The 23,794-nt window shown below is 53.2% G+C and overlaps 2 protein-coding genes across 2 annotated transcripts; one reads left to right on the plus strand and one right to left on the minus strand.

The window, feature by feature from the left end:
* Window positions 1-4,024: 4,024 nt before the first annotated feature.
* Window positions 4,025-5,266, minus strand: N0V96_006912 (uncharacterized protein; the record flags this gene model as incomplete). Its single annotated transcript, XM_053192380.2, has 1 exon — window positions 4,025-5,266. One exon carries the CDS (start codon window positions 5,264-5,266, stop codon window positions 4,025-4,027), a length of 1,242 nt encoding a protein of 413 aa, XP_053050144.2.
* Window positions 5,267-16,934: 11,668 nt separating this feature from the next.
* Window positions 16,935-17,605, plus strand: N0V96_006913 (uncharacterized protein; the record flags this gene model as incomplete). Its single annotated transcript, XM_053192381.1, has 2 exons — window positions 16,935-17,141; window positions 17,249-17,605. The coding sequence occupies 2 exons, from the start codon at window positions 16,935-16,937 to the stop codon at window positions 17,603-17,605; spliced, it is 564 nt and encodes a 187-aa protein (XP_053050145.1).
* Window positions 17,606-23,794: the final 6,189 nt, after the last annotated feature.

Below are 23,794 nucleotides of genomic sequence, written 5' to 3' on the forward strand. Positions count from 1 at the left end.
CGAGTTGTGCAGAACCATTGTTTGGTGGTTTCTGTTGCTGCTGCTGCTGCTCTCTCAGCGCACAAACCAAAGAAGGTGATTTTTTGATGAGCCGGAGGAGTTTACGAGTTGCGTTCCTGGCCCAACATCATCTCGCCACTCAACTACCGAGCCCACCACCCCTTGGTGGCCGAAAATGGGATACGGCAAGTGCAAAAAGCAACCATCCCCAGAAAGCTAACCCACACCATCCCCCCGCCATAGTACGGGGAAAATGACAGTGACATTTTCTGAGTCATCATTCACCGACCTCCGTTTGAAACTGGGGAAACACTCAGGGAATTTTGAATGTCACTGTCTTGGCCGCGCCCCCTTTTGGCCCCTCCGTTGCACAGAATAGCATCCGTAGGCTCCGGATCATGCTATTCTTGGCTGAGAACATTTGCTTGTGTCGTCGCAATGATCTGACATACACAGGGCGCTAGTTGGGGAGGGGGGAAGGACACAAAACAGTCCATCCTTCCGGTCACGAAGATCCTATGGAGTCGTCAAACAATTTTTTTCTGGGGGGTTTTTCTTCTTCTTTCCCCACGGGAAACCAGGCAAAAGTGTCAGAGAGTCGATGCCAACGCAACGCCTTCATGCCAGGGACAGTGGGGCCGGGTGTGATATCATCCCCCAGAGGAATACGTAATGCCGTCCGTTCCAGACCTTTTTTTCACTCTCCTGAATCCCTGGAGAGGAGGGACAGAATGGTAGGGAAGAGAGCTCGAGAGCCGGAGGGGTGCGGCATGAGAAAGGGTTGTTGACTTTGCTGGAGGGGGTCCTTGGGCCTCCCAGGGGAACTGACTCTTGCACCTGCGCCGAAACTCCACACCAGCGCATCATTCCATCAGGTTTATCGAAATGTTCATTCAAGTTGGCATGGGAGGGGATTTGGCCGAGATATGGCACGACACAGGGCAAAGTGGTTCTTGGTTCCTACCTTTTTTTTCCCTCCTTCCACCCCATCTTGACGTAGTTGACGGGTAGGATGGGGTCTCGCGTGGCCCCGTTCTCTCAAGTCAAGTTACGTCTTGGTCGAGATTTTTATAATACCCCCATATTGCCCTATCTTTTTTATTGTTCTTTCTCCACGGGTCTTGGTCGATCAGGATCTACTAGCGTTCATGAGTCGGGGGGAAAAGGCGAACTAAGTATTGTCACTACTGATGACGATGTCGAACGATGAGCAGTACAATCCTGGGGGTGGCCTTCTTCTTGCTCGGATTCCGGGGGAAAAGGCGCGGTTGGAGTGAAGCCGGCAGGCAAAGATGTGAAAATGCTGGATGCAGCCAGCCTGCAGGTAACAAACTGCAGATTGCGGATACGATTTGATCAAGTATCCGTATCTATCCGCTTCAGCGACAACCCCCCCCTCCTCCCCCCATTCAGTGCAGACGACGATCCAAAGAGGGTAGGTATGAAAAAGGTTGAGTACTTTGTAGTGTCTCTAAACATGGGGGCGTGCGTGTGTACGGGAGTATGCGCGCGTGTCAGTTAACCGCCCAAAGAGCCCACCAAACCCCCTTAGCCATGGAACGACATGGTGCCAAGGGAAAAATGGATGGAAAGATAGGGGCCTAGATGGGAAACAAATAACACCAACTAAAAAAAAACCATGACGGGAAAAATGAAAATCCCCCAACTTTGTTCTTACGAATGGAGTTGGAAGCTGGAGCTGGAGCTGGGGTTGGGGCTGGGGCTGGAAGATCCATCTGTGCCTTGTTTTTTTTCCTTCTATGAAGGGTTTTTGCCTCACAAGGCTTAATGTTGGTTGGCAAGGGGGAGTAGGTATCCGTAAGTAAGTCGTATTGGCGGTATCTGTACGTAAAGCTGTTAACCTGTTTACGCTATCTACGCAGTATACTCACTTCACGCGTAATGACAACTTTTTTTAAAAAAAAAGTTGTGCTGTTGCGTTGGCCCTTTCGATGACACACACACACACACACACACACACACACAAGCGCATACCCGCGCATACCTGTGCAGATACAGGCACTATACGCAACAACAACACCCCTCTGGGAACAATACAAGTTCCTGCGGAATAGGCGGATCAAAGATTAAATATTTCGGATTTTAGTATAGAGTAGAGGTATCTGTACTCCTGCCCTTATGAAAAAAGGGTGTGAATGTATATCACGTAACATTGAAAAAAAAAAAAAGAAAGAAAGAGAAAGCTGTACGGATAGGATACTTGGATGAACTAGAAGAAGGGGGCAGGGGGAAGAGGTTATTTCACCACCACCGTTGTTTCTTTGCAACTCGCTTCGCTGGTCTTGCGCAGACCCAGTAGTTTTCTAGTTTTTGTAGTTTTTTAGTCGAGAGGGAAAAAATTCCATTAAACGTTTCGTTCCACAAACCTCGGTTGGAAAGGGGGAGGCATGTTTGATTGTTATACGAATCTGAGCACAAAAAAAGGTTTTGGAGATGGGGACTTGAGAAGGGGAGGATTTCGATTTGTCTTTTTTTCCATTCATTCCCCCAGACACCTTTTGCCGCCATTTTTGAGGAAGCCTTGGGTCCAAAAAGAGTTACTCCCCCTTTCTTTTCCCTTCCCCAGAAATACTTGTTCCCCAGGTCCGCCACCGTAAACCCCAGAAAAGTTTTCCAAAGGGGGTAGTAGGTAAACTCCCATTGTGGTAAACTTGAGACCCTTCTTCCATCATTTTTTTTCGTTCTCTTTGACGGATCATTCTTATGAATGGAGAACTGTTTGTGGGGAAGGGAAGGAAGAGAACGGGCTTAGCGACTTTCGAACTTTTGAACTTCCGCATTTCTGCAAGTCGTTTGGGCAAAGTTGCGCAGATTACGTACGGCGTCATACCTCTAGAAGAAAGTATGTGGGGGTGGGGGTGGGGGGGTAGCGTGGCCCCGGGGGAAAAAGAGAGGAGGGATGGGATGGGATGGTGGAGGGAAACGCCCTCGCAGCGCCCGCGAACCCCGGACACCACCAAACCGTCCACCATACCCTCCCCCCAACCCCATCCCGTTTTTGCGCCCATCGTAAGGGGGAGAGGGAGTAAAACAAACGGCCGCCTGGGCACGGGTTCCGATCATCGGTGGTGTGGGTGATGGGTGGTGGTGAGTGGTGTTTCTTGGTCACACCCCAGAATGCACCCCTCGCACACATCACATTTGCAAACACAAGGGTGGACAAATCAGTCCACTGTCTGAGACACACAAGCAGATAGAGTCCCGTTTTAGGTCACTAGAGTGTCATCACATCAAACGACGAGGAGTTGAACGCTGGTAAAATGTAAGGGGGGGAAGATCTGTTTGGATTTCTCCTTCTCGAGTTTGTCGAGGGGTTATCGAGTAAATCTCTTTCTAAGAACAATTGTAAAAAGAAAACAAGCTTTCGTCCAGCCAGCCTAGGCGGCGACGTTCGTCATAAAGGAAATCCAGACATAAAAAAAACCAGTAGACCCAGATGTCAGCGCTGTATCTGCGCTTTAAAACACAAAAACCGCCCGTCCGAAAGGAGAAGAAAACCCTCTCATGTACACCGCCCAAAGTTGTTCCCACCGTCTATAGGTTGATATCTTGGTTTGTCTCCGCCCCGTCGCCGATACAAGCAAATCCGTGTCATAGATGAGAAAGAACGAGTTTTGTCACAACTCGTTAACGTTCTCATACACACACACACTCACAAAAATCCCTATATCCGTCACACACAAGAAAGAGAGGAGAAAAAAGGACACAAGAAAAATGAGTTTTGCTTTTCGTTGTTGTTGTTGAGAGGTGAGGGGGAATCGTATGTCCAATCTCTGGTTGTTCGTCCATCGAGGAAGGAGTGAGTCTATGAGATTGAGTGTAGCCGCCACTGTAGAAGAGGAGCCCATCGAATTCTTTGGTTTGTTTGTTGTTTCGTGATTAGATAAAGAAGTCGTGGTCGGCCAACTCTGCCAATTCGAAAGTACCCGGAAACGCCATTGTTCTTCTATCCCGTCTATTGCCCAGGTCGTCAGGTCATGCCACTTTAAGGTTGTCGTTCCCGTTACATCCGATCCATGAGGTCACCGCCGGCAACACTGCCAGTGGTGGAGCTCCTGCCGCTCTGAAAGCCGTCATTGCCGTCCAGAAGCTGGTGAACACCGATCTTGGGGACTGGCAGTTTCCTGCCGGCGTCAGGCCGGCTGATAATGTCTGCCAGGGAAGCACCGTTGCGAGTGGGTGTTCCGGCGCTGGTAGGCGCGGGAGGGGGAGGCAAGTAAGGAGTCTCCAAGTGAGGCTCGAGAGGAGCCAAAGCAGGAGGTGCCGCGTGCTGCAGGGAAAGGTTGCGGAGAGAAGGCAGCTCGTAGCCCATGGGGCGAAGTCTCGGGGAGTGAGCGGGTGTAGCGATAGGGGTGTGGTCCGGAGTAGGCGACAAGGAGTCGTGGGAGAAGGTAGGAGAGGAAGGTGCCGTGGAGTTGGGCGAGTTGGGGCGAGATCGCTTTGCGTGACGAGAACCAGCGTAGTGGTCATCGTTGTGCTCGTCGTTGGAGTGCGATCTCGACATGTGGTAAGCTGAGAGGGAAGGAAGGTGGCCGCGCGAGTTGTGCAGGCTGTGGGAGTAGTAGGGGTGATGTCTGGCAGAAGAGCCGTGGAAAGGCGGTGCGGTGAGGGTCTCACGCTCGACCTGGTTGGCAGCCTTTGCCAGGATGGAGATGTCCATGTTGGACTGGCCCTGCATCTGGCGGCCAAAGGGGCTACCGTGTCCCGGGTGAGCGGGCAAGACGTACTGAGAGAAGGAATGCGGCGGCGAGACGTTGGGCGAGGACAAGCTCGAAGTAGGCGCAGACCGGATCGTCTTGGGTGCAGGAGGAGGAGCCATCATGCCATCCTGGGGCAGATGGGGCTGAGGGCCAGAGTTGTACTGGTTCTTACCTCTCCTCGAGTTGGGGTTGCTGTGTATTCTTGAGTGGCGAGTAAGTTCGTCTGAGCGGGAGAACTTCTTGCTGCAGCCAGGGTACTGGCAAGCGTGAGGCTTCTCTCCAGTGTGAGTGCGGATGTGTCTGGTCTGGTGCTCAAGGCGGTGGAAGGCCTTATCGCACAATGGGCACTTGTAGGGGCGCGGGAGCTCGTTCGGGTTCTCGGCGGTCTGGCCGGGAAGAGGACCCTTGGGCTTCAGCTCATTGAGAGGACCAAGCCTCGTAGTTTCCATGGCATCGCCGGACATCATGGTGTCGTTCTTATCGGGGTTGAGTAAACTTGAAAAGTTGAAAGGAGACGGTTGTGTCTGCTGCATGTGATCGCCCATTTGCCCTGATAATCCAGAGCTGGGCCGCTTTGTGGAAGTGGTCGAACCCTTTCTCTTGTTCTGTCCTTTCCGATGGTAGTCGACGAGTGTAGTCGTCGATGTGTATTGTATAATCGGACTCAAGTGAGTGCGGTATCGAGTTGCTGGATGTTGCTTTTGGTGTGGTAAGTGGGCGTGGATGAGGGAGTCGAGAGAGTGCGGGTGAGAAGGGTGTGGGAGGTCGGCTGGATATATAAGTTATGCGAGGTTGAGTGGCAGCGGTGGTGGGTGGGTGTGGGAAAAAAAAGCTTTGGCGGCTTTTTTGGGGGGACTGAGGGGTGGCCCTGGGGTAAGTTGGCTGGTCCTGGGAGGGATGACAATGACAGTAGGTTGGCGTAACAATTTTCTTCCAAAAGAAGGAATAGAGAAATAGTTGGGGAAGGAGGGAAGGACGGGGCGATAGGTTTAAAAGAGACAGGAGAGGAAGATGCGTAAGGTAAGGTAGGTAGACAGGCACAGGGTGCTACGGTATTCCCAAGGTAGAGAGAGAGAGAGAGAGAGGAAAGCAGGTAAAGAAGGAGGAGAGAGAAGAAAAAAAAAGAGAGACGTGGGGAAGTGAGGCGTGTGTGCAGGTCACCTCCAGTTACGGTACAGGGTGGGAGAAAGACGGCGTGGAGGGTGTGGATTGTGTAGACGGTGTGGATGGCGGGATGGGGTGTGGGCGGTCCCAATCGCAGTCCCAATCCCAGACCAGACAAGATGGGGGGGAAGAAGGGCATGGGAAGGAAACCCAGGGCAGGGCGTGAGCAGTTTCTCAGACGCTCTTTCTCACACACTCTCTCATTCTCACCCACTCCCTCGGCCTGTCTCGGCCTGGCCTGGTTGGAAACTCGTCGTCCCTGTACGAATACTTCCTAGATCCGGTCCTGACCCTGACTGGCTTCCACTGGACGGTGCAAGTAGGTAGTGCTTGGCTTCTGAACAACCTGTACTGAAATCTGTGTGTAGATACGCTCTGCAATCTGCCATGTGTGAGTTTCAACCTCAGCCAGCCAAGGTTTGCTAAGGAAGTCTACTTCTTGCTGAATTCGCACCATTATCCTTTTGGAATACCACCCCCCCTGTCTCTTTTGCTCGTGCTCGTGCTTGGCCGTACTTGTAACCGTGTCTCTATGCCCTTCTGGGGCTCTCCAAGAGAAGAAAACGGGGCTCTTGTCTTCCCCAGTTACCTAACGAATGGTCAGAGAAGGACACCAGAAGAAGCCCGGGAGCCACCAACTACGACGCAGATACGGATCCAGTACCACCAGCCCAGAGGGAGGTTCTCCGTAGTGTACACCAAAAAGTGGGTGGTACTTGGTGGAAAGACGACGGGGGTTCGATTTTGAGTGCGGGTGCGAATGCGGGCCCCCATGGCTTCCTCCCACCCCATAATCCCATTTCAGCGTCAAACCCGCCAGCATCAGAGAGAGCAAGCGCACTTGCGCGGGGGGGCCCAGCTATACCTAGTGGGCGCATCGGCGGCAGTACGGTACTTCTCTACGGTAGGTACGGTGTATGGAGTGCCTACCGCTGGCTGGATATCCATCACACTACGTAGTAGTCGACCCAAAGTCTCAGACTCCCAGATTCACACCCGGCCGCGGCAGCCGTGGAGTAATCGGACAGGGCTGGAAGAGGTTCGGTATGTAAGGTACGGGGACGAAGTACTGGCTGCTTCGTACAAGGACGAGCGTAAAAGACGGGGAGAAAGGCTTGGCTAAACCGCCATTGACTGGATGAGGTACGTCGTAGACGGAAGATACCCGTGACGAAGTGACAACGGGGAAGCAACAGGCCAGTCATGACTGTCAGGTAGGGATAGATGTTTTACCGTGGTAGGAGGCGGCAGCGAGCGCCTGTGAAAGAAAATAGACCGGGTGTGAGACTTGTGTGGGTGAGGGCCACCTCACAGTCAGGAGCCAAGAGAGAGGCAGAGAAAGATACCGCGAGAGCGCGCGTGTGTGTGTGTGTGTGTGTGTGAGACTGTGAGTATGTGTCGTCAACCACAAGCCACGCCGCTACAACCTCAGCAAGAAGTCAACGACGATGCCCAGCAGGGAGTCCAGCATATGGGTGGGATAAGGGGGGCGTGAGGTAAAACGATACTGACTCTCTCTCCATACGTTATTTACGCGGGTGAAAGGGGAAGACTCGAAGAGTGAGAGAAAGCCCGAGAGAGGACGGGAGAGAAGGGGCGTGTACCTTGGAAAGAGAAGGGGCGTGTCACGGCGGGGGTTGGACCCACTCTCCACAATTCCAACCCCACTCTGGGAAAAGCCAAGAGCGACGTGCTCTGCTCTCCCGGAGAGATCGGTACGTATCGGCCCTGTTCGAAATGGATCCAATGCTTTTTTTTTTCCCTCCTCGGACGACAAAGTACCCGAGTACCTCCCTCCACTCCCAGAACCTGAGGCACATAAGGTAGCTACACAGTAAAGAGAGAGGTACTCCGTCAGGCAAGGTACGCGCACCATCAGATACCGACGTGGTTTTGCGACAGGTCGGGGGAGACTGGGGATCGGTACGTACACTCCCTCTTTAGTTTTTTTTCCCTTCTCACTCACTTTTTTTTTTTTTTTTCCAATCACTTCCTCCGCCTCGTTGTATTCTGTTCCATAATTTGCACCTGCCAGTCTGCACGGATTCTGTACGGATTGTATTTCGTACAGATGTGCTAATCATTAGCTCTTTGCCTTGTGCTATGCCTGGACTCTGTTGGCACCATTCGACAAGCAAGCACCTCTGCTGTAATACCCAAAGGCAAATCGTGGCATCATCACCGCCATCATTGTCAACACCACCACCATCCGTAATAGTCAGCACAGGCAGACAAGAACAAGGGAACGGAACCATACCGCCGTGTCGGTCAGCAAAATGCGCAACCAGGCACGCAGACAGACTTTTTTTTTTATGCCCATCGTGTGTTCCGGCTCTTCACACCCTCATCCTTCACCGTTCCCGCCCAAGCCCCAAATCATGGTGCACCATTACACCATCGTTCCATGCCAGAGGCATAGGGATCCTTATCCTCAGAGAAGTAGGTACTCCATAACAGTCGTAGGACCGTGAGGGAAGAAAAATCTTCTCTTCCTTTTTGTCATGCCGGGTCTGCGTAGTCCGTGTTGGTATGGCGGCCGTGGTGGGAATGCTCAAACGGTGCCCTGCGGCCTGCCTGACTTGCTAGCTTGGCCGTGGTGAATCCTCGGCCTCATTCGCAATATTGCCTATCCACCCAGCGTATCCGTCCCCCCCCCCCTTCGTGGTTCAGGACTTCTTCAGTCGTGTTCCCCCGTATTGGCATCGCCGCCGCTATTCCCGCCGCTCGAGAACCCCACACCACTTTGACCTCCAGGACCCAACATCAATTTTCCAAAAAATCGTGAACCACATCTCGGTCTATTGCCGACACGTGCCTTACCTCCCGTGGTCAATATCTGCTCAGGACGGAGTATCGATGGGGCGAGCATCGTGAATAACACGACAAGGCCCTTGTGCAACGTGGGCGGCACACTCGTCAGTAACCTTGAAAAGACCTTTTTCCCTCCACGCCTCGCCCATCTCATCCCAGGACCCTTGGCCATCCCGCTTTCCTTTCCCCAGGCCACCGAGATTAGCAACCCCCAGCCTGGTCCCGGCTTGTCCTCACAAACGACCCTGACTTGTAATTTGTGTGTGGGCGGACGCGGGGGGGCGGTGAGGCAACGGAAGTGAGTGGTGGCTTGGTTCTTGATAAACCCCAAGCTTGTGCCACCATCCCCGTGTCTGATTGGTCCGCCACGCTCTTGGGAAGCTATTCAGGGAAGTAGAGGGGAAAAAGAGACGACGAAGGCAGACGAAGGAAAAGAAAAATGCAGGGGGGAAAGGGACCCCTCGTCACGCAATGCGCCGCCCAAGTCACCTCGCCCATGGCACAATCCTGTCCCGGCTCTCCGCTCATCGCCAGTTTTTACCCCGTGGGAATGAAGGCATAACCTTGACCCGTGGGCGCCTACATCTATTGGCAAGAAGGAAATCTGGGGGAAGACGTCGGCCCAAACAACAACAGTATTTCGTTTTCTTCTCCACGGGGTATCCCCAATCATGCCCTCATCTCACGAGCATCAGCTGAGGAGAGAGGATACCGGCATTCAATTCGCCTCAATCCCGACCGGGGGATCGTCCATGCCCCTTGCCGCGGTGCCAATCCAGGCCGCATCGTGGCCGCCATTGTCAGTCAGGCCTAAGCAAGGCGAAGCGCATACAGAGGAGAGACAGAGCCCAATAACCTTGTTCGATGCTGTCCTCCTTCAACCAAGCCGCAGTCCTCGTGTATCGTTGCTTGGAGCCTGCGGCAGGTCCTCAGGCGTCTATAGGTAGACCTATCTTTGTGCAGGCCGTATCACAGGGCGCAGGACAGCCTGTCCGAGCTGGCACGGCGCCGCGATCCGATTCCTCAGCTCACCATGAGATGAGGTCGGGACTGTGACCCCGCGGTGTGGGGGGCTCCTTGCTTCATTGCGCTCGCCACTGGTAAGGCGATGAGAACTGTTGGCCAGTAGATGAGAGGCAGCCAGCAAATGGTGATTGTATCAACTCAGAAGCGCCGCTTTGAGTTGTCAGTTTGCGGCCCAAGTCGAGATACCTGCTTTCTTGCCCATCGCCTTGTCGCCCTACTTTTACTCTTGCCTTGTCACTCAGAGGACCGAGCAAAGTCCAGCGAGAGCGGCTCGTTTGAAACCCAATGTGCTGGCCCGTCTTTACGAGCCTCCTTGGATCGCAATTCCGAGCCCTCACCTCAACGCCCGGGTCCCGGCGGGGGTGTGGGGGCCGCCGCTGCGCAAAGTGCTTCTTAGCTTCCCTCCTTCGAGATAAGAGTCTGGAGCGGTACCGGATCCCGAATAGCCATTGCGCACATTGCCTCTCTTCTTGACCATGGAAGCCACCAGGCGTCCAAATCACCAGACACCCTTCAAGAGAATGACCTCCAAAAAAGTTGACCTGCCTCACCGCAATACAACAATGGGGCCTTGGTCATCCGGGCCGCCCAAGATGAGTCTCAAATCTCAACCCTCTCAGCCGACCCAGTCAAAGAATGAGGCCAACAAGAGAATCAGCATTCGTTGGTGCGATTCTCGACCTTGCTACCTTGTGTGTCTCGGCTGTCTCTTGTCACGACTCCACAGCGCGTTAAGCGCGAGAAAAGAGCCTTGTCGCAGATGAGTCAAATTTCCGCATCGTAACTTCTTCAGCGCTCGTCAGCGAGAGACGTGATCCTCAATAGATAAGACGCCTAGTATCCGGAATTGCTGGGGCTCTCTGGACTCTCGTCGGCTTGGTCGTTGTTCCTCCACCCTGTGCATATATTCATCCAGCACCAGGCTTGACACAGGGTAGGCTCTTCTGCGGTTCGGCAGCCCTCGGTAGTCAATGGCCGAGGGCGAAAGGCTCCGCTGACCCTCGGCTCGCCTCTCGGTCTGCGAAACGCAATGGCGTACGAAATTCCGCAATCCCTTGGCTGTTGCGTAGTGAAGCCGCGCTCACCGAGTCACCGACTGTCGCTGCCGAGCTTCGGACGCCCGTCGGAATCGGAACCTTTTTCTCTTTCTTTCTCAGGAGCAAGATCCAAAAAATACTTGAGTCCCGCCTATGTTGTACTGTCCCATGGGCCACTAAGTAGCACCGGGTATGTTCCCAGCCTCGGGTTTCCGTTTTTGTCGTCAACGGAGAAGCGGGAATGCATCCTCTCTAGCGACAGGAGAGGCTCCTCTAGGATCTAGCATCGGAGGAGGGTGCCCTCGTTGCGGTAATTGCGAGACGAAGGACCCCTCATTTAGCCAGAAAAGAGCCTCCCCCATAATCCAAATGGGACAGAACGTGGGGGCGTCGTGTTACCACAATCATCCGAAGCTCTGGTCTTAGGATATCGCCATCAAGCCATGCTTCCATCCAAGTCTCTCATTGGCGTCGCAAGACCCGTGATCTTCAAGCGGCGCCACGTCCTCTATTGCCTTTCTAGCGCCAGGTCCGCAATTGCATGCGATAACCCCAGGTGCTACAGCTGGCCAGATTGTCGGTCCATCGTTGAGCTGCCCTTTCCAGCTCAAATTTCCTTCTATCCAGTTACTTGTGGTCCCTCGGGGTGCGATATGCGCTTAGCTCGATTCGGGATGTCCGGCGGAGACCCTTTTTGACCATATTCCCAAGATTTGGGGTACCCGGTGCCGTGAGATCTCTCATCCCCGGATTCTTCTCCTCACCGGTGGATTGCTTGATTTTCGTCGGACGAGAGGCTCCGAGCCCGCGAGCTATGGCGCAGAGCATGCTCCGTTGCGCCAAACATGGCATTGCTATCGACATATCCGTGTATGAATCGAGTCAGGCTGTTGGTACTCGGGGCGCCTGGACACTCTGTGATGGCATGGGTCGACAGAATGAGGTGATTCGTTTGATGGAAACAAACGCGCCTGGCAATGGCAAACTGCCATGAAGTCGACACCTCCACTGTTGGATTTGTCAAATAGTTCCAGCGCCCCATTGCTCCAGGAGCCCAGAGTCCAGAAATCTGTCGAATTTCTTCTCCCGCTACACACACCTCTATCCCGCCCCCGGACTTCTCCACGCCTAGATCTGGCTGGCCGGTACGTCTGATTGCTGCGCTACTCGTATTTTCAGGGATGGCAAGATATCTAGTCGCAGACAGGTCCACGGACGCCAAACCAAAACCTCTTTGCCTAATTGGTTAGTGGTGCAAAATCCCGAATGTTGTGTATTGTTCCGTTCATTTCGACGAGCAATGATAGCAGACTAGCGAATGGAAGTTGTCCAATCGACAAGCCAAGGTGCTCTGTCGAGTCGTGACTTTCTCAGGGGTAGCAGGAAGGCGCCAATCTCGAGTCGGGGATCAGCTAGCTGGAGGTCGACTCTGCCTGCGGCTCTTTGCTTCCTCCCCTTCCCCAGCATACCCAGCAAAGAGATAAAGCTTATGCAGTGGACAGATAGCTTTCGCGGCTATCCTTGTCGACCTCTAGACCACGATTGGATTGATATGGTTTGCTCGTGAGTTTTCGCTCAACATCTCGCCGAGGCTCGCCCGCAACTAACATGGGCTCCAGCCTTTGTCCTGGGGAAAGCTTCAACATCTCGACCCCCATTGAAAAATAACCACTTCAATTTGCACATGTATCTGCATAGCTTGCACCGCCCTCCGGCCGGGTTGGGACGCAATTGTGACATGCGAAGAATCATACGCTCATCGCACGATTGTGGAGGCTTTCACCAAGTATGCTGGAAATTTCCGATGGATTTCGTGGGGCTGCAACGACGAACTTGCATACCACGCAGGTGCCGTATGCGCGGGAGTTGCGAGACCTCTACATTCTTGATAGCGGCAACAATAGCAATAATGCATAGTCCTGGGGCTTAGAGTTGCATTTTGCTTTGTATCGTGTTGTTGTATGAGACAGGCCCGTTGTTGTTCGCGCGGGGAGAACCCCGCTGCCTGGTTCGCTGTTTCCACCGCGGGCGGACGCCCTCACTTGGGCGTTTCTGTTATGGCTTCACAAACCTCTGTCTCGCTTGGACCCGGTTCATGACAGCTGGAAGATAAGACCTGCGAGTCCAGAGTCCGGGGCTATGAACTCAGAGGGTGCACTGGTTGAACCCTTTGAACAAGCGTCGGAATGAGTGGCTCTTGTAAGACTTCGCAATGCCACCAGCGGGCGCATTATCGCTCAATTTTCTCGGGGGAACTGTGGGCTTCCACAGTTGTCCCCAGAGTCGATTGCGAGACTCGCTCAGCATGAGTCAGTTGTTGTTTCCTGCGTTCGACGGTCGAGCGGAAATGAACCGAGCTCTTCAGAGACAAATGGATCTGCCCATGCTTCCCCAGACTCCCCTTCACTTCGAGCATCCCCGCAAAGTACTTGGAGAGGCCAAGGCGGTAGCTCTTGAAGCTAGAATCCAAGGGTGAAGGGTCGTACCGGTATCATGTGCTTTCTGCCTTGGGTGAAGATTGACCCGAGTTTCTCTCCCGGGACACGCCTGTGTTTGAAACCAGCTTCCTGAAAAGGGCAATATCTGAAGGCATGGGAATGAGCCGGGGATGGCGCTTCGCTAGGGGGCCGATATACAGGGGATGCAGACAAATGTGGAGAGAGTAAGGAGCACGCCCAGAGGTGTGAATGTCGAACGTGGTGTGTTGATTTGGCTTCAAGTCCCAGTTTTCTGAGGGAGGTCGAGATCCCGAGATTCCCCGAAAGCACAAGCAAACAATCAAAGCCAACTACTCCTACCATAAAGCAGAGGTTTGGTTTGGTCATAGCTGGCGGCATGTGAGTGGCGCTTGTGAAATCTCTGTTGTGTTCTAGATGCCTCAGGTGAGATGCAAACAGACGAATTGACGGCACTGAGAGTCGTTCCTCAACGGACATCGCCCAGAAGATTTTGAGCCCTGAATGTTTAGAACGCTTGCCCCTCGTTCCTGTCACATGTGAAAGATAAGCAGATAGAGCCTAGAGGGGGGTACCCCAGAAGAAACCTGTCCCCTTTCGCGAGAGAACGAACCCTAGCATGATGTCAGCGGTAAAGCTTGGAACCGCATTCAGCAATTTGGAGAAACGGTGACATTCTTCCACATGTAAATTCTGGAGAAGCGCGTACCTTGCATTGCTCATGCGGAGGTGAAAGGGTCTGGCCAGAATTGCCGTTCAAAATTGAGAGTTTGTTGGTGGCTGTTAGCCGCACCTGTAAGCGGGCAACTCCAGGCAATCTGAAGCGCCGCAAACTTGTAGCCCGAGCCCCAATATCGTCTCTCCACAAAATCTGTGGAACGAAAACCGCGGATGAGAGAAACTCCGCCTGCCTCCACGTTATCGACCCCAGGTCTCTTCACCCCGTGACGGATGACCCCAGCAGCCACCAAGGGTCCTCATTAGCAAATTTGCCCCGGCCTGCGAGATGAACGACATGTGTGCAGTGCCAACGCCGGCGAAGGAATGAGGATTCGTTACCTCTGGGCCCTGGGAGATAACGTGATCCGTCGACCCGAGCTCGGATATCGGGAAAGCGTAAGAGGTAGTGTGACTAACACTTCCACCTATGGCTCTTAGGCTGTGGGCATTGGCAGATAAGGCGGTATGCTCTCCTAGTACGGAGTACCATCATGCTTGACAGTTGGCAGTACCGTCACCAGGTAGACCCTTGAAATCTATTGCATTGAGATGTATTGAGGCTCAGGCCCTAGGGCAATGTTTAGCCGTGACCGTACGGATACATGTAAGGCACCTCGGGCCCTCGCTGTCGGGTATGTAGGATACATTTCTGATCTCCGCAAGGATCCTGCTGTGCATTCGTGTGAGAAGCCCGGCTTTTCTGTGGATAGCCGTTCCGATTTCCGACCCGAGCAATGCCTATTCAACCGGTCAGTATGGGGTTGGATTGCGAGTATCCGTACAAATACGAAAACTAGATTTCCACTTCGCCGCCCGACTTACACGTAGTTGCGTCCCAGTAGCCTGAGTACTTGGGGGTCCCCTCAGGCCAAAGGTGTGCTCAGCCTGAGTATGTCAGACCCCGCAAACCCCAGGTTGGATCATGCCGTGATAGCTGAAGGCTAATCCGTGTTATTGAGCATAATCGAGTCAAAGCAATTGGGGGCGATCTCCGGGGCATTTTTCCTGGACGAGTGCTACCATTAGCAGCGTTCTATTAACCCTTCTCAAACCCAGACTCAGTGCCTGCCGGCAGCAGTAAGTGTCGAGACCAGGATCATATATGGTCCGGTAGGTGAAACCACGAGTGAAGAGAATCGAGCGCTAGGGTTACAGGCAACAAGAGTCTGAGGTAATACCAGATCAGAGAGCCCAAGCTCACTGGACTATAGGTCTGCAAAGATGTGAAACTGGAGGGGTCCTAGAATGTTCCGAGTCGTTGTGAAAATAGACTCGCGAAGCCTTTGGTGAGGAATCAAGGGAACTGCATACGCAAATCGGCACGCTCGAGCAATGGACCCTGGCGGCCACGTTCCACCCGTTTGGCCCGGAAACACTGCCGTCAGTGCTGGCGATTCTTGTCGTCCGAAACTTGGCCAAGGCCCCGGAAAGGCCCTGAACGTTCCGGATGGTCGGTATCAGAAGGCTTTAGAAGCTGAGGCGGCTCGAATTAAACGCCTTGTCTGACCAAGTAGCATCGACAGACTCATGCGGCCACGTAGGATTCGAAATGTATCTTATTTCAATCGTTCCCATGGTTGGTACATGTTTCAGGAACGGAGATGCAGTTCTCAACATTTCTGGGAGTGTAAGTGCTTGCTTGGTACCGCTGGTCTTAAGTCGACGTTTTGAAGTTGAATGCGGCTCAGTGCGTCTGCGAGTTGGGCATCGCAGCGCAATTCCCCATCGCAGCGATTGAGGAGGTTGGTCTTTTGTCTTCGAGTTCCAGATTGATTTGAAGTTGGAAAATACGAAAAGATGATGTAAGATGGAAGATGTCTTGTCATAAGGTACACAAGGTAGGCAACTACTGCCGTCGCATGAGGTAGCGAGAAGATGCGCAGGTTCCCTCAGCCACATAGCTGCCTGCCACGCGTGTGGCTGATGAGTGTGGCTGATGACCTCATCTAGGGCACGTGTGAGGTTGACAGACTCGTACTGTGCAGCCTTTTCAACTTCACGTCGTCAACCGGGACATATCAAGACACGTCAAGCAAGATTTGAGATCCTAGCAATGGAGAAATACCACTCCATTCATGAGGAAGATGTCTCTAGTTTCGATCTTCCTTCTACACGCATGCATGACCCCGTCCCCCAACCATCACAGCTTCTGACAGAAAGCAGATCGATTGCCTACAGTGTCCGCCGCTGACGCACTGGAAGAATTAGACGGTGGTGTCGCTAGATATGTCTCTACCGGCATTGAAAGACTAGATGAGGCTCTTGCATCATCCTCATCTCTTCGGACACCAGATTCAACATGCGGGGGAGGCCTCCAGAGAGGACAAGTCACGGAGATTTGGGGACCGCCGGGCTCGGGCAAGACTGCCGTAGCGTGAGTTGCCCTTCTACTGTCCTGTAGACGACGCCATGTACTCATTACTGACCCATCAGCAAAGTATTCAGCTGGTCGCCAATGCGCTTTGCGAGGGGCATGGTGCTGTATGGGTAGGTCGGTTCATCTAAGACTACCGTACGCAGGAAGACGACGACGAGACTGACATAATTGTCGAAGATTGTGCGTATTCAGTTTGCGGCCATCGACTGAACGCGGTGATCGGGTCAGTGGAAACAACTCGGCCATCTAGGGACACCGACGCGGCGAAATCAGCCACGGATCACTTTGCACACTATAGTTGCCCCAGCCTCCCTCATCTGATAGCACTTCTCTGCCGTCCTACGGCGGCGACAGTGCCAGCGAATTCGACTGTGGTCGTGATAGACTCCTTATCAGCTCTGGTGAATCACGCTTTTCCCAAAGCGCCTGACGGTAGGAGAGATCAGCCGCGCGGCAAAGGTCAGTAGTCCTGGACCAAATCGAGGTCGTCTACTCATATCATATAGGTCCAGTTCTATCAGCGAAGCGGCTGCAAGCTTTGCAGTATATCACCAGTGCCCTACAGAAACTAGCAGCAACACGCGACTGCGCAGTGGTGGTCCTGTCGCAATGCGCAACCAAGATGCGGTTGGAACGGAGCGCGACATTGATCCCATCCCTTAACGCTGGGGTATGGGAACAGGGCATGTCGACGCGGGTCGTGCTGTTCAGAGACTGGGTATGGAAGGAAGAGCGACCATGGTCCGTATGCTTCGCCGGCGTGCAGAAGCTAGACGGCAAGACTGGGCCGGACATGATGCAGAGCGCAGCCGCGTTCAGAGTTGAGGCGGTCAGTATTTTAGTTGGGTCGTCACGATTCCGGCATAATTTCGCAAAAGCGGAGTTTTCAAGGCGAGAGATTGTGTGGTTTGCTGACATGGCTCGTTATCGTGACAGACGGGTGTGGTAGGCGTGCAGTACGACACTAGCCAACCATCGGTGTTCCTACCAACGGCTCCACGAGCGAAACGCAAGCTGGCAGAAGCTGGCCTCGAGGTGCCCGATAGCGAGGAAGATGACGAGGAATACGGGTGGGTACGAGAAGACGAGTCGGCGCTTCCCGGCCCGCCGCCGCAGTGGCAAGGCAGCGAAGACATCCTCCTGGGGACCCAGGCGGCCGAGAGCGAGGATGACGGGGGTAGCAACGGAGACGGGCACGGCGATGGCGGCGACGGTGATGACGAAGACGACGAGGCAGAAGATGTGGGTGAGGCAGCGACTAGTGGCCGAGATAACCAGGATTTGGCCGAGTAGTAAAGAGGGATGGCGGAGAAAGGGCCACGGTGGAAAATTTCCGGGTGAAGGACCGGAGCTTGGCCGACAGATAGGACGAGCATGAATCGATAATACGGTACGGAAAGTGGTCCCTTGACGGCCTCTCCCTTGGCAGCCCTGGCAAAATCTCAGCCTAGGCTGCCCAGCCCCAGACTTTGACGAGATTTGAATACTGGGCAGAAAAGAGAATCCCAACCAGGAGCCAATTCCGAGACTGACGGAGTGTGTCATGTTACGAATACTCAAGCTTCAAAGTTTAGGGTGAGGCGATAGAAAAAGACAGAGGAAGGAAAAACTAGTTCAACTCCACCAAACATGACGGACGACCCGCCACAGGTAGAGATTCAGCGGTTAAGGACCGATAAGAAGCAGTGGTCGGTCAAGAGCCGGGTCCACCGAGAGCATGAAAAGTCCATCGTCACCATCGGCCAAATGTCGGCTTGACGCGGACCGCTTGGAAGCACCAGCTCAGAGACACTTCCAGGGCTCAGGGGCAGAGATGGGGATAATAGGCCGTGGCTCGTCCGGGGCCCCGACCCCGACCTGGGCATCGTGGGGTCCACATGTTTGGTTGAGCCGCAGTGGCTGCGGTAGCGCTCTTTGTGAGGTCGCAAGGAGACCCAGAGTGAGTTTGGGAGTGCGGAATGAGATTGAGCTGGCCGGCTACGGAGTAGTGTGTGAGATCTAAGTGAGTGGGTGAGTGGGCGATTGAGTGGGTGAGTGCGCGCGAGCGAATGAGTCTAGATGAGTGTGTGTTGTCATTGTGGTCCGGGCAAGTCCGGATGCAGCTGGAGGCTCACCAAGGGGTAAGGGAAAAAAGGGGACCATGATGGCTGAGGTGAGAAGGTGAGGTGGAGGGAGCCATTGGCTTACTCATCGGGGAGCGCGACTTTCCTCTGAGGATTCAGGATACTTGTTTTTGCTGGGGAGGAAGTGACGGGTTTTCGTGGGGGAATCTTTTTCTCCCGCCCCTTGAGAGCCCCGTTTCTTCTCGAAGGAAAAAATGGCGTCAGATCGAGGGCCCCCATATTGCTCTGCAGCGCCGGGCTCTGCAGTCTGCGGACTACTTGTACACTGCTCTCTCGAGCTCCTCGAGGTATTTTTGTACCCTGTGCACATTGGTCACAGAGGTGGGTGCCAAGTTGTGCGCGTTTTTTGCTTGCACTGGCTAGGCATTCCTGCAGGGCTCAGCTATGCGCCAAGCGCTGCCAGGTTCCCCATGAGCGCTGACCTTCAGGGGGAGTGTTACGGTGCTTTTCCGCCGTATCATTGATATTCAGGGTGATGAGAGATGCACACAGGCTGGGCGGCTGAATTTCTACGGATATCCTATCGGCCCTTGGACTCGGTGCTATTGGAAAGATAAAGTGCATTCCCACCAGAGGGATCACACAGGGTAGATTCCACATCGCTCGCTCTTGTCCCTTTGCCTGGGCGTGCGGTATTGACGAGATGCCAAGCAAAACGGCCCTAAGCGGGCATGGCGGGAGGGCCAGGCACAGAGCCTACCAAGTATTTCTGGAGAAGAAGTGACTTCAAGATTTTGTGGTAAACTCGAGTAAGGTCTTTTCTTCCGGTCGCATTCCGCTTTCGCGACCATCTCGCGCTCCGTCAGAGCCGCCTCTGGAGTAAAGTGTCCAGTAGGTAAGGTAGGTATCTGAGGCGCCCCAGATCTTCCGAGCACGTTTTGCTATGTCCACGCCCCTTTCTTGACACCTCCCGTCCACAGCAGAAGGTACTTGCCCTGCTTCCCGGTCCCTGCAATGAACAAGTCACAGCCCTGCGACGGGCGATCCCCTGTCTTCCCTACTTTTTTCCCTCTCGCGCTGGCAGGTGAAAATTCCCTCTCTGGAGACTGGACTGGAGTCCGGAGTTTGAGGCACCTCATATTTCTCTCTTGTCTGATTTTCAGCCTCTTGATTTTTTTAATGCCGCTGCGGATCCGCACATAGTGTACCTTGCTTATCGACTCCAGACTGAAGTAGCCTCCTTCTCCACTCAATTAGGGTGACATAAGCCAGTGGATCTCTCCCCCGTCCGGAACCACTGGCATCAAGCATTGGCATTGGCATTTGGTATTGGCCCTGACTTTTGTGAAGGTATTCTCACATGGCCGGGCTGCAACTCACGTATATCGTACGTACATCTTTCATTTATTATTCTCCGGCGGGCTCAGCAGGGTTCACCTTCACTATAGAGCCCGCACCGGAAATCTGTGCTGGCTTGCTAGGTGCAAGTCAATCCTGCAAGTTATGGACCAAGCTCTGAATTTTTTTAATTTTTTTTTTATTTGTACTTGTCTCGGGGTGATGATGCCATTTCTACCCTTGGCTCTCTCTTGCGCCATTATTCATAGCAATTCGCTCTTCAGCCCAAACGCGCAAACCCCCGCAGATAATCAAGCGAGCAATTGAACAACTTTGAAGGGCATGTATAAGCTGCGTAAAGACTTGTCCCAATTGTGTATTGCACTCATAGCATCCATGAGTACATACCATGGACCCTCTGCTGTTGCATCACTGCTGGGTTGAGTCACAAACTTGAACCGAAGCGGAAACCTGGCATCAATGGGACGTTGAAGTTTGAACAAACGTTCAAATTGCACCTCGCGAGCCGCAAGTAATTCCCGCGTTCCCCGCCCTTTTGCCCCAGCCAGTTTTCCCTTCTCCGCTTGTTTTCTTTGCTCGTACGGATAATACAACATGAAAACCTAAGGCCATATTCCATCTTACGATCTTGCCAAAAACCGAGACATTAAACGCCAGGTAGCCAATCCAGATCCTAGGCCAACACCCACAGCCCCCAATGCAACGAGACTCCAGCTTCAAGGTAGAATAGTAGGTGCGCCTATTCGTTTGTACAGAGGAGCAACACCCAACTAAACTACTGCACAATGCCGTCCCTCCTCCCCTTCCGCCGCCGCAGCACCCCCGGGTCGGCTGTACCAAGCCGAGGTCCTATCGGCTGACGCCGGAGAGAAGGAAACAGGAAAAATCTCAAGTTGCGGTCCGCCTGAAACTATGTTTCTACCCATCATCAGCCGATATTTCCTTATCTGTGTGTGATGTATCTCCTAACCGCACCAGCCAGCGGAACCGCTCTGTAGTATATCACAGACAAGCCAGGTGGCGGCATTATCTAAACAAACAAGAGGGAGGTCTAGATTGAGTGATCTGATCTGGGGGAGCAGATCGACCGTGCCACTGGTGCCCTTTCCCCTCCAACCCGCCCTTCTTTCTTTCTCCGCATCGAGAAGGTCACATATTCGATATGACATCGTCGATGGCAACCACCACCATCATAGTCAACCATCTGCAACCGATTACGGCCAGTTCACATATTGTCCTTCTGCTTCTGCAGCCGTAGGCTCACGCCGTCACAAGCAATGAACAAGTAAACAATATAGCCACAGACCTTCAGCTCCGGAGAAAATCGGAGCCACAGCACTCTTGCGTGTACAAACTGCAACGCGAAGCAGGTGCTTGCGTCTCTTCTAACCGCTTCTAACAAGGAGAACGCGTATCTCAGCCTCTCTGAGCCTCCAAAAAGCTGCAGACACAACTGGGCGGGCGACCTTCAGGGAAAGAAGCTACTGCACAGATCGCCCATTCGCCGCGGGTCGCATATACCGATGCAACCGCGGGGATGGTGGCAAAGGCCCCTCTTTCTTTCTGCATAGCTATTCGTACCTCTCAGAGCCTGTGGACGAGAACGGGCTGTATGCCCGGTCCCAAATTTTCGTGGTCCTGCATAAACGGCCTCCTTGCCAGCCAGCCAGCCAGCCCACTTGGAGATGTGACTCCGTACAGCGCGCAGCGAGCAATAGGGACTCGAGGAGTGGAGGGTGACATCAGGACTTGAGACGATTTTTGATGCAGGACTGTAGGCGCCTCCCGCTCCTTGGTCAGCCCACAACGCCGCTTAATCGTGCGGACGTCGTCTTACCCTGGCTCCATGTTTCCCGGCTTTCCGCGGCGGCGGCTGCAGCAGCGAAGACGAACGACTACCACCGATCACAGCCAAGATAATAGCGCTCAAAGAGCGAGAGCCGCGAGGTTCAGACTCAAGAGATCAATGGCATAGCAAAGGCAAGACTAAGCAACGAGTTCGACTGGACTCACCCCGGCTTCCAGCCTTCATTGGCGGGAGCCACAATGTGACGGTGCCCGCAACTCTGCAACAGGACCTCATTCTAGACTCTCCTCTGTTGCTATGCATCGACAGGCAGCGTTGCTTGACTTGACTTGGTCTATAGGATTGGCTCGGTTTTTGTCTTTTCTCTCTCTCACGATTTAGGCTGTTTTAGGTACCGGTATATGCGTTGCGCCTCTGCTTGATGCCTACGAAGTCTTTGACAACATTGCTTCTCGTTCGTTGTTGTCTCCGCAGTTTTCTCCACAGTTGTCTCTCCGCAGTTTGACTCCGTGGCACCCCGCCTGGAGTCGTTCGATGGCCCCAGTGCCACCTACCTCCCCCAACACCGCCGCTCCCGCTGGCCCGCGTTACCGCGACTACTGCCGAGATCTTCAAGTACGGGTTTTGTTTCTAGATTGGGTGTATTTTTTTATAGATACTTTGAGTACTCGGCAGTGGTTTGATTCCAAACAAAGGCTGAGTCCAAGGAACGCCTAGACCCATGAGAGTGTATGGTGTGAGTACATGATGGATGAGTATAGCACAAGCACAATGAGAAAGAAACAATAGAAACAGAAACTCGTATTCAGGATCAAAGGGCAGACTTGCTTGCGTAACAGTAGGATGAGTAGAGTTACCAACCTTGCAGCGGATGACTTGCAGCGATCATGCACACATCCCGCTTCCCCGCCCGCCCGTCAACACACCCTCAGGTTACTTTCTCCTCTACTCCCTAGAGTCCCTCTCCCCTATCACCGCCGGAGCAGCTCGCTAAGTGCTCGGTGATACGGAAACAGGAAAGAGAGACGTCTTCTCTTACCGGAATTGGATTCCAATGTTGCGTATGTTTGCCCATTTACACATCTTGGCTGCTTGTCGCTCGATAACCCCCCCGTGTCTCCGACTCTCATCCCGCATATGCGGGAGACAATGAGATTCTAGACCGCTGTTTCTCGTGGTACTGAAAGGAGGCAAATATACAATAGCAATGGCTAAAGCTGAAGTCGCAATTACAACATTCTTTCTGGCCCGAAAGGCATTGGTCCAGTTGCAGGTGTAACCGTGGACTGCTCTTATAACGGTGATCAAGACAACGTCGAAATGGGATGATGGTCGACCGTTTTCTTGTTCATTTGGGTTTCTCGGAAGCTTTCGCACAGAGTAAGAAAGAACAGGGCTCAATTGGTCTTTCGCACATATTGCCCCAGAAGGAATTCCGTCGACGTTCAAAGGCAAAAGTAACCGAGGGTATTGAGACGTTGAGCCTGTTTTTTATTTTTATTTTTATTTCTTTTGAGCGGCCACGGCAGGTATGCTCGGCTTCCTTTTCACTCGCCCAACGACTCATGGAGGGAAGGCGAGGGAAGGGGGCGTGCGCATATTGAAACTACTGGATTTTTGCTTTCTTCCAGTTTGGATCGAAAACTTTCAGAGAGTTCATCGGGACACGGTTTGTCATGTTTCGCCTCGGGAAGTCTACGGCAAGTCGGGAAGAGAGGGCTGGCGGTGCCGGTGTGGTGGTTGCGGCTCTCTGTTCCTCCGCACTTCCAACGGAGGAAACCTTACGTCAGTGCCCTCTTTTGCCCAGGGTGGACGTTCTATCAACACCATCACATGTTAACTGAACAGCATTTTTTTGCTGAATGATGTCTCTAAGCCCCTACCTTTCCCCTTCACCCCTCCGTTCGCCCCGCAATATTAGAGCTGGCTCATGCTCATGCTCATGCTTCCTTGAAGTGTGCTCATGCCGCATGAAGAACAAAATAACAGACTTCCCGACGAAGGGAAAGGTCGAGACCTTCTTCCCGGAGTCCCTCGTGGCAGATACTCGATTCTCGGCAAGTCAATTGCATGATTGATGATTTTGCTAGCAATCGGAATCATTGCCATGTGTTGAGGAGAAGCTTTCTTGTTAAGGATATGACGGCATTCCCTCGTTTCGGCCTCGGCCTTGAAATTGGAATGTGGAAAGCATTCATGTGAGGAAGCTAAGGCTACGGGTACGAGTATGGGCTTTTGTCAAAAGTCAATGGT

This window comes from Colletotrichum fioriniae, assembly GCF_027942845.1.
Source record: "Colletotrichum fioriniae strain IMI 355084 chromosome Unknown scaffold_8, whole genome shotgun sequence".
Lineage (NCBI taxonomy): Eukaryota > Fungi > Ascomycota > Sordariomycetes > Glomerellales > Glomerellaceae > Colletotrichum > Colletotrichum fioriniae.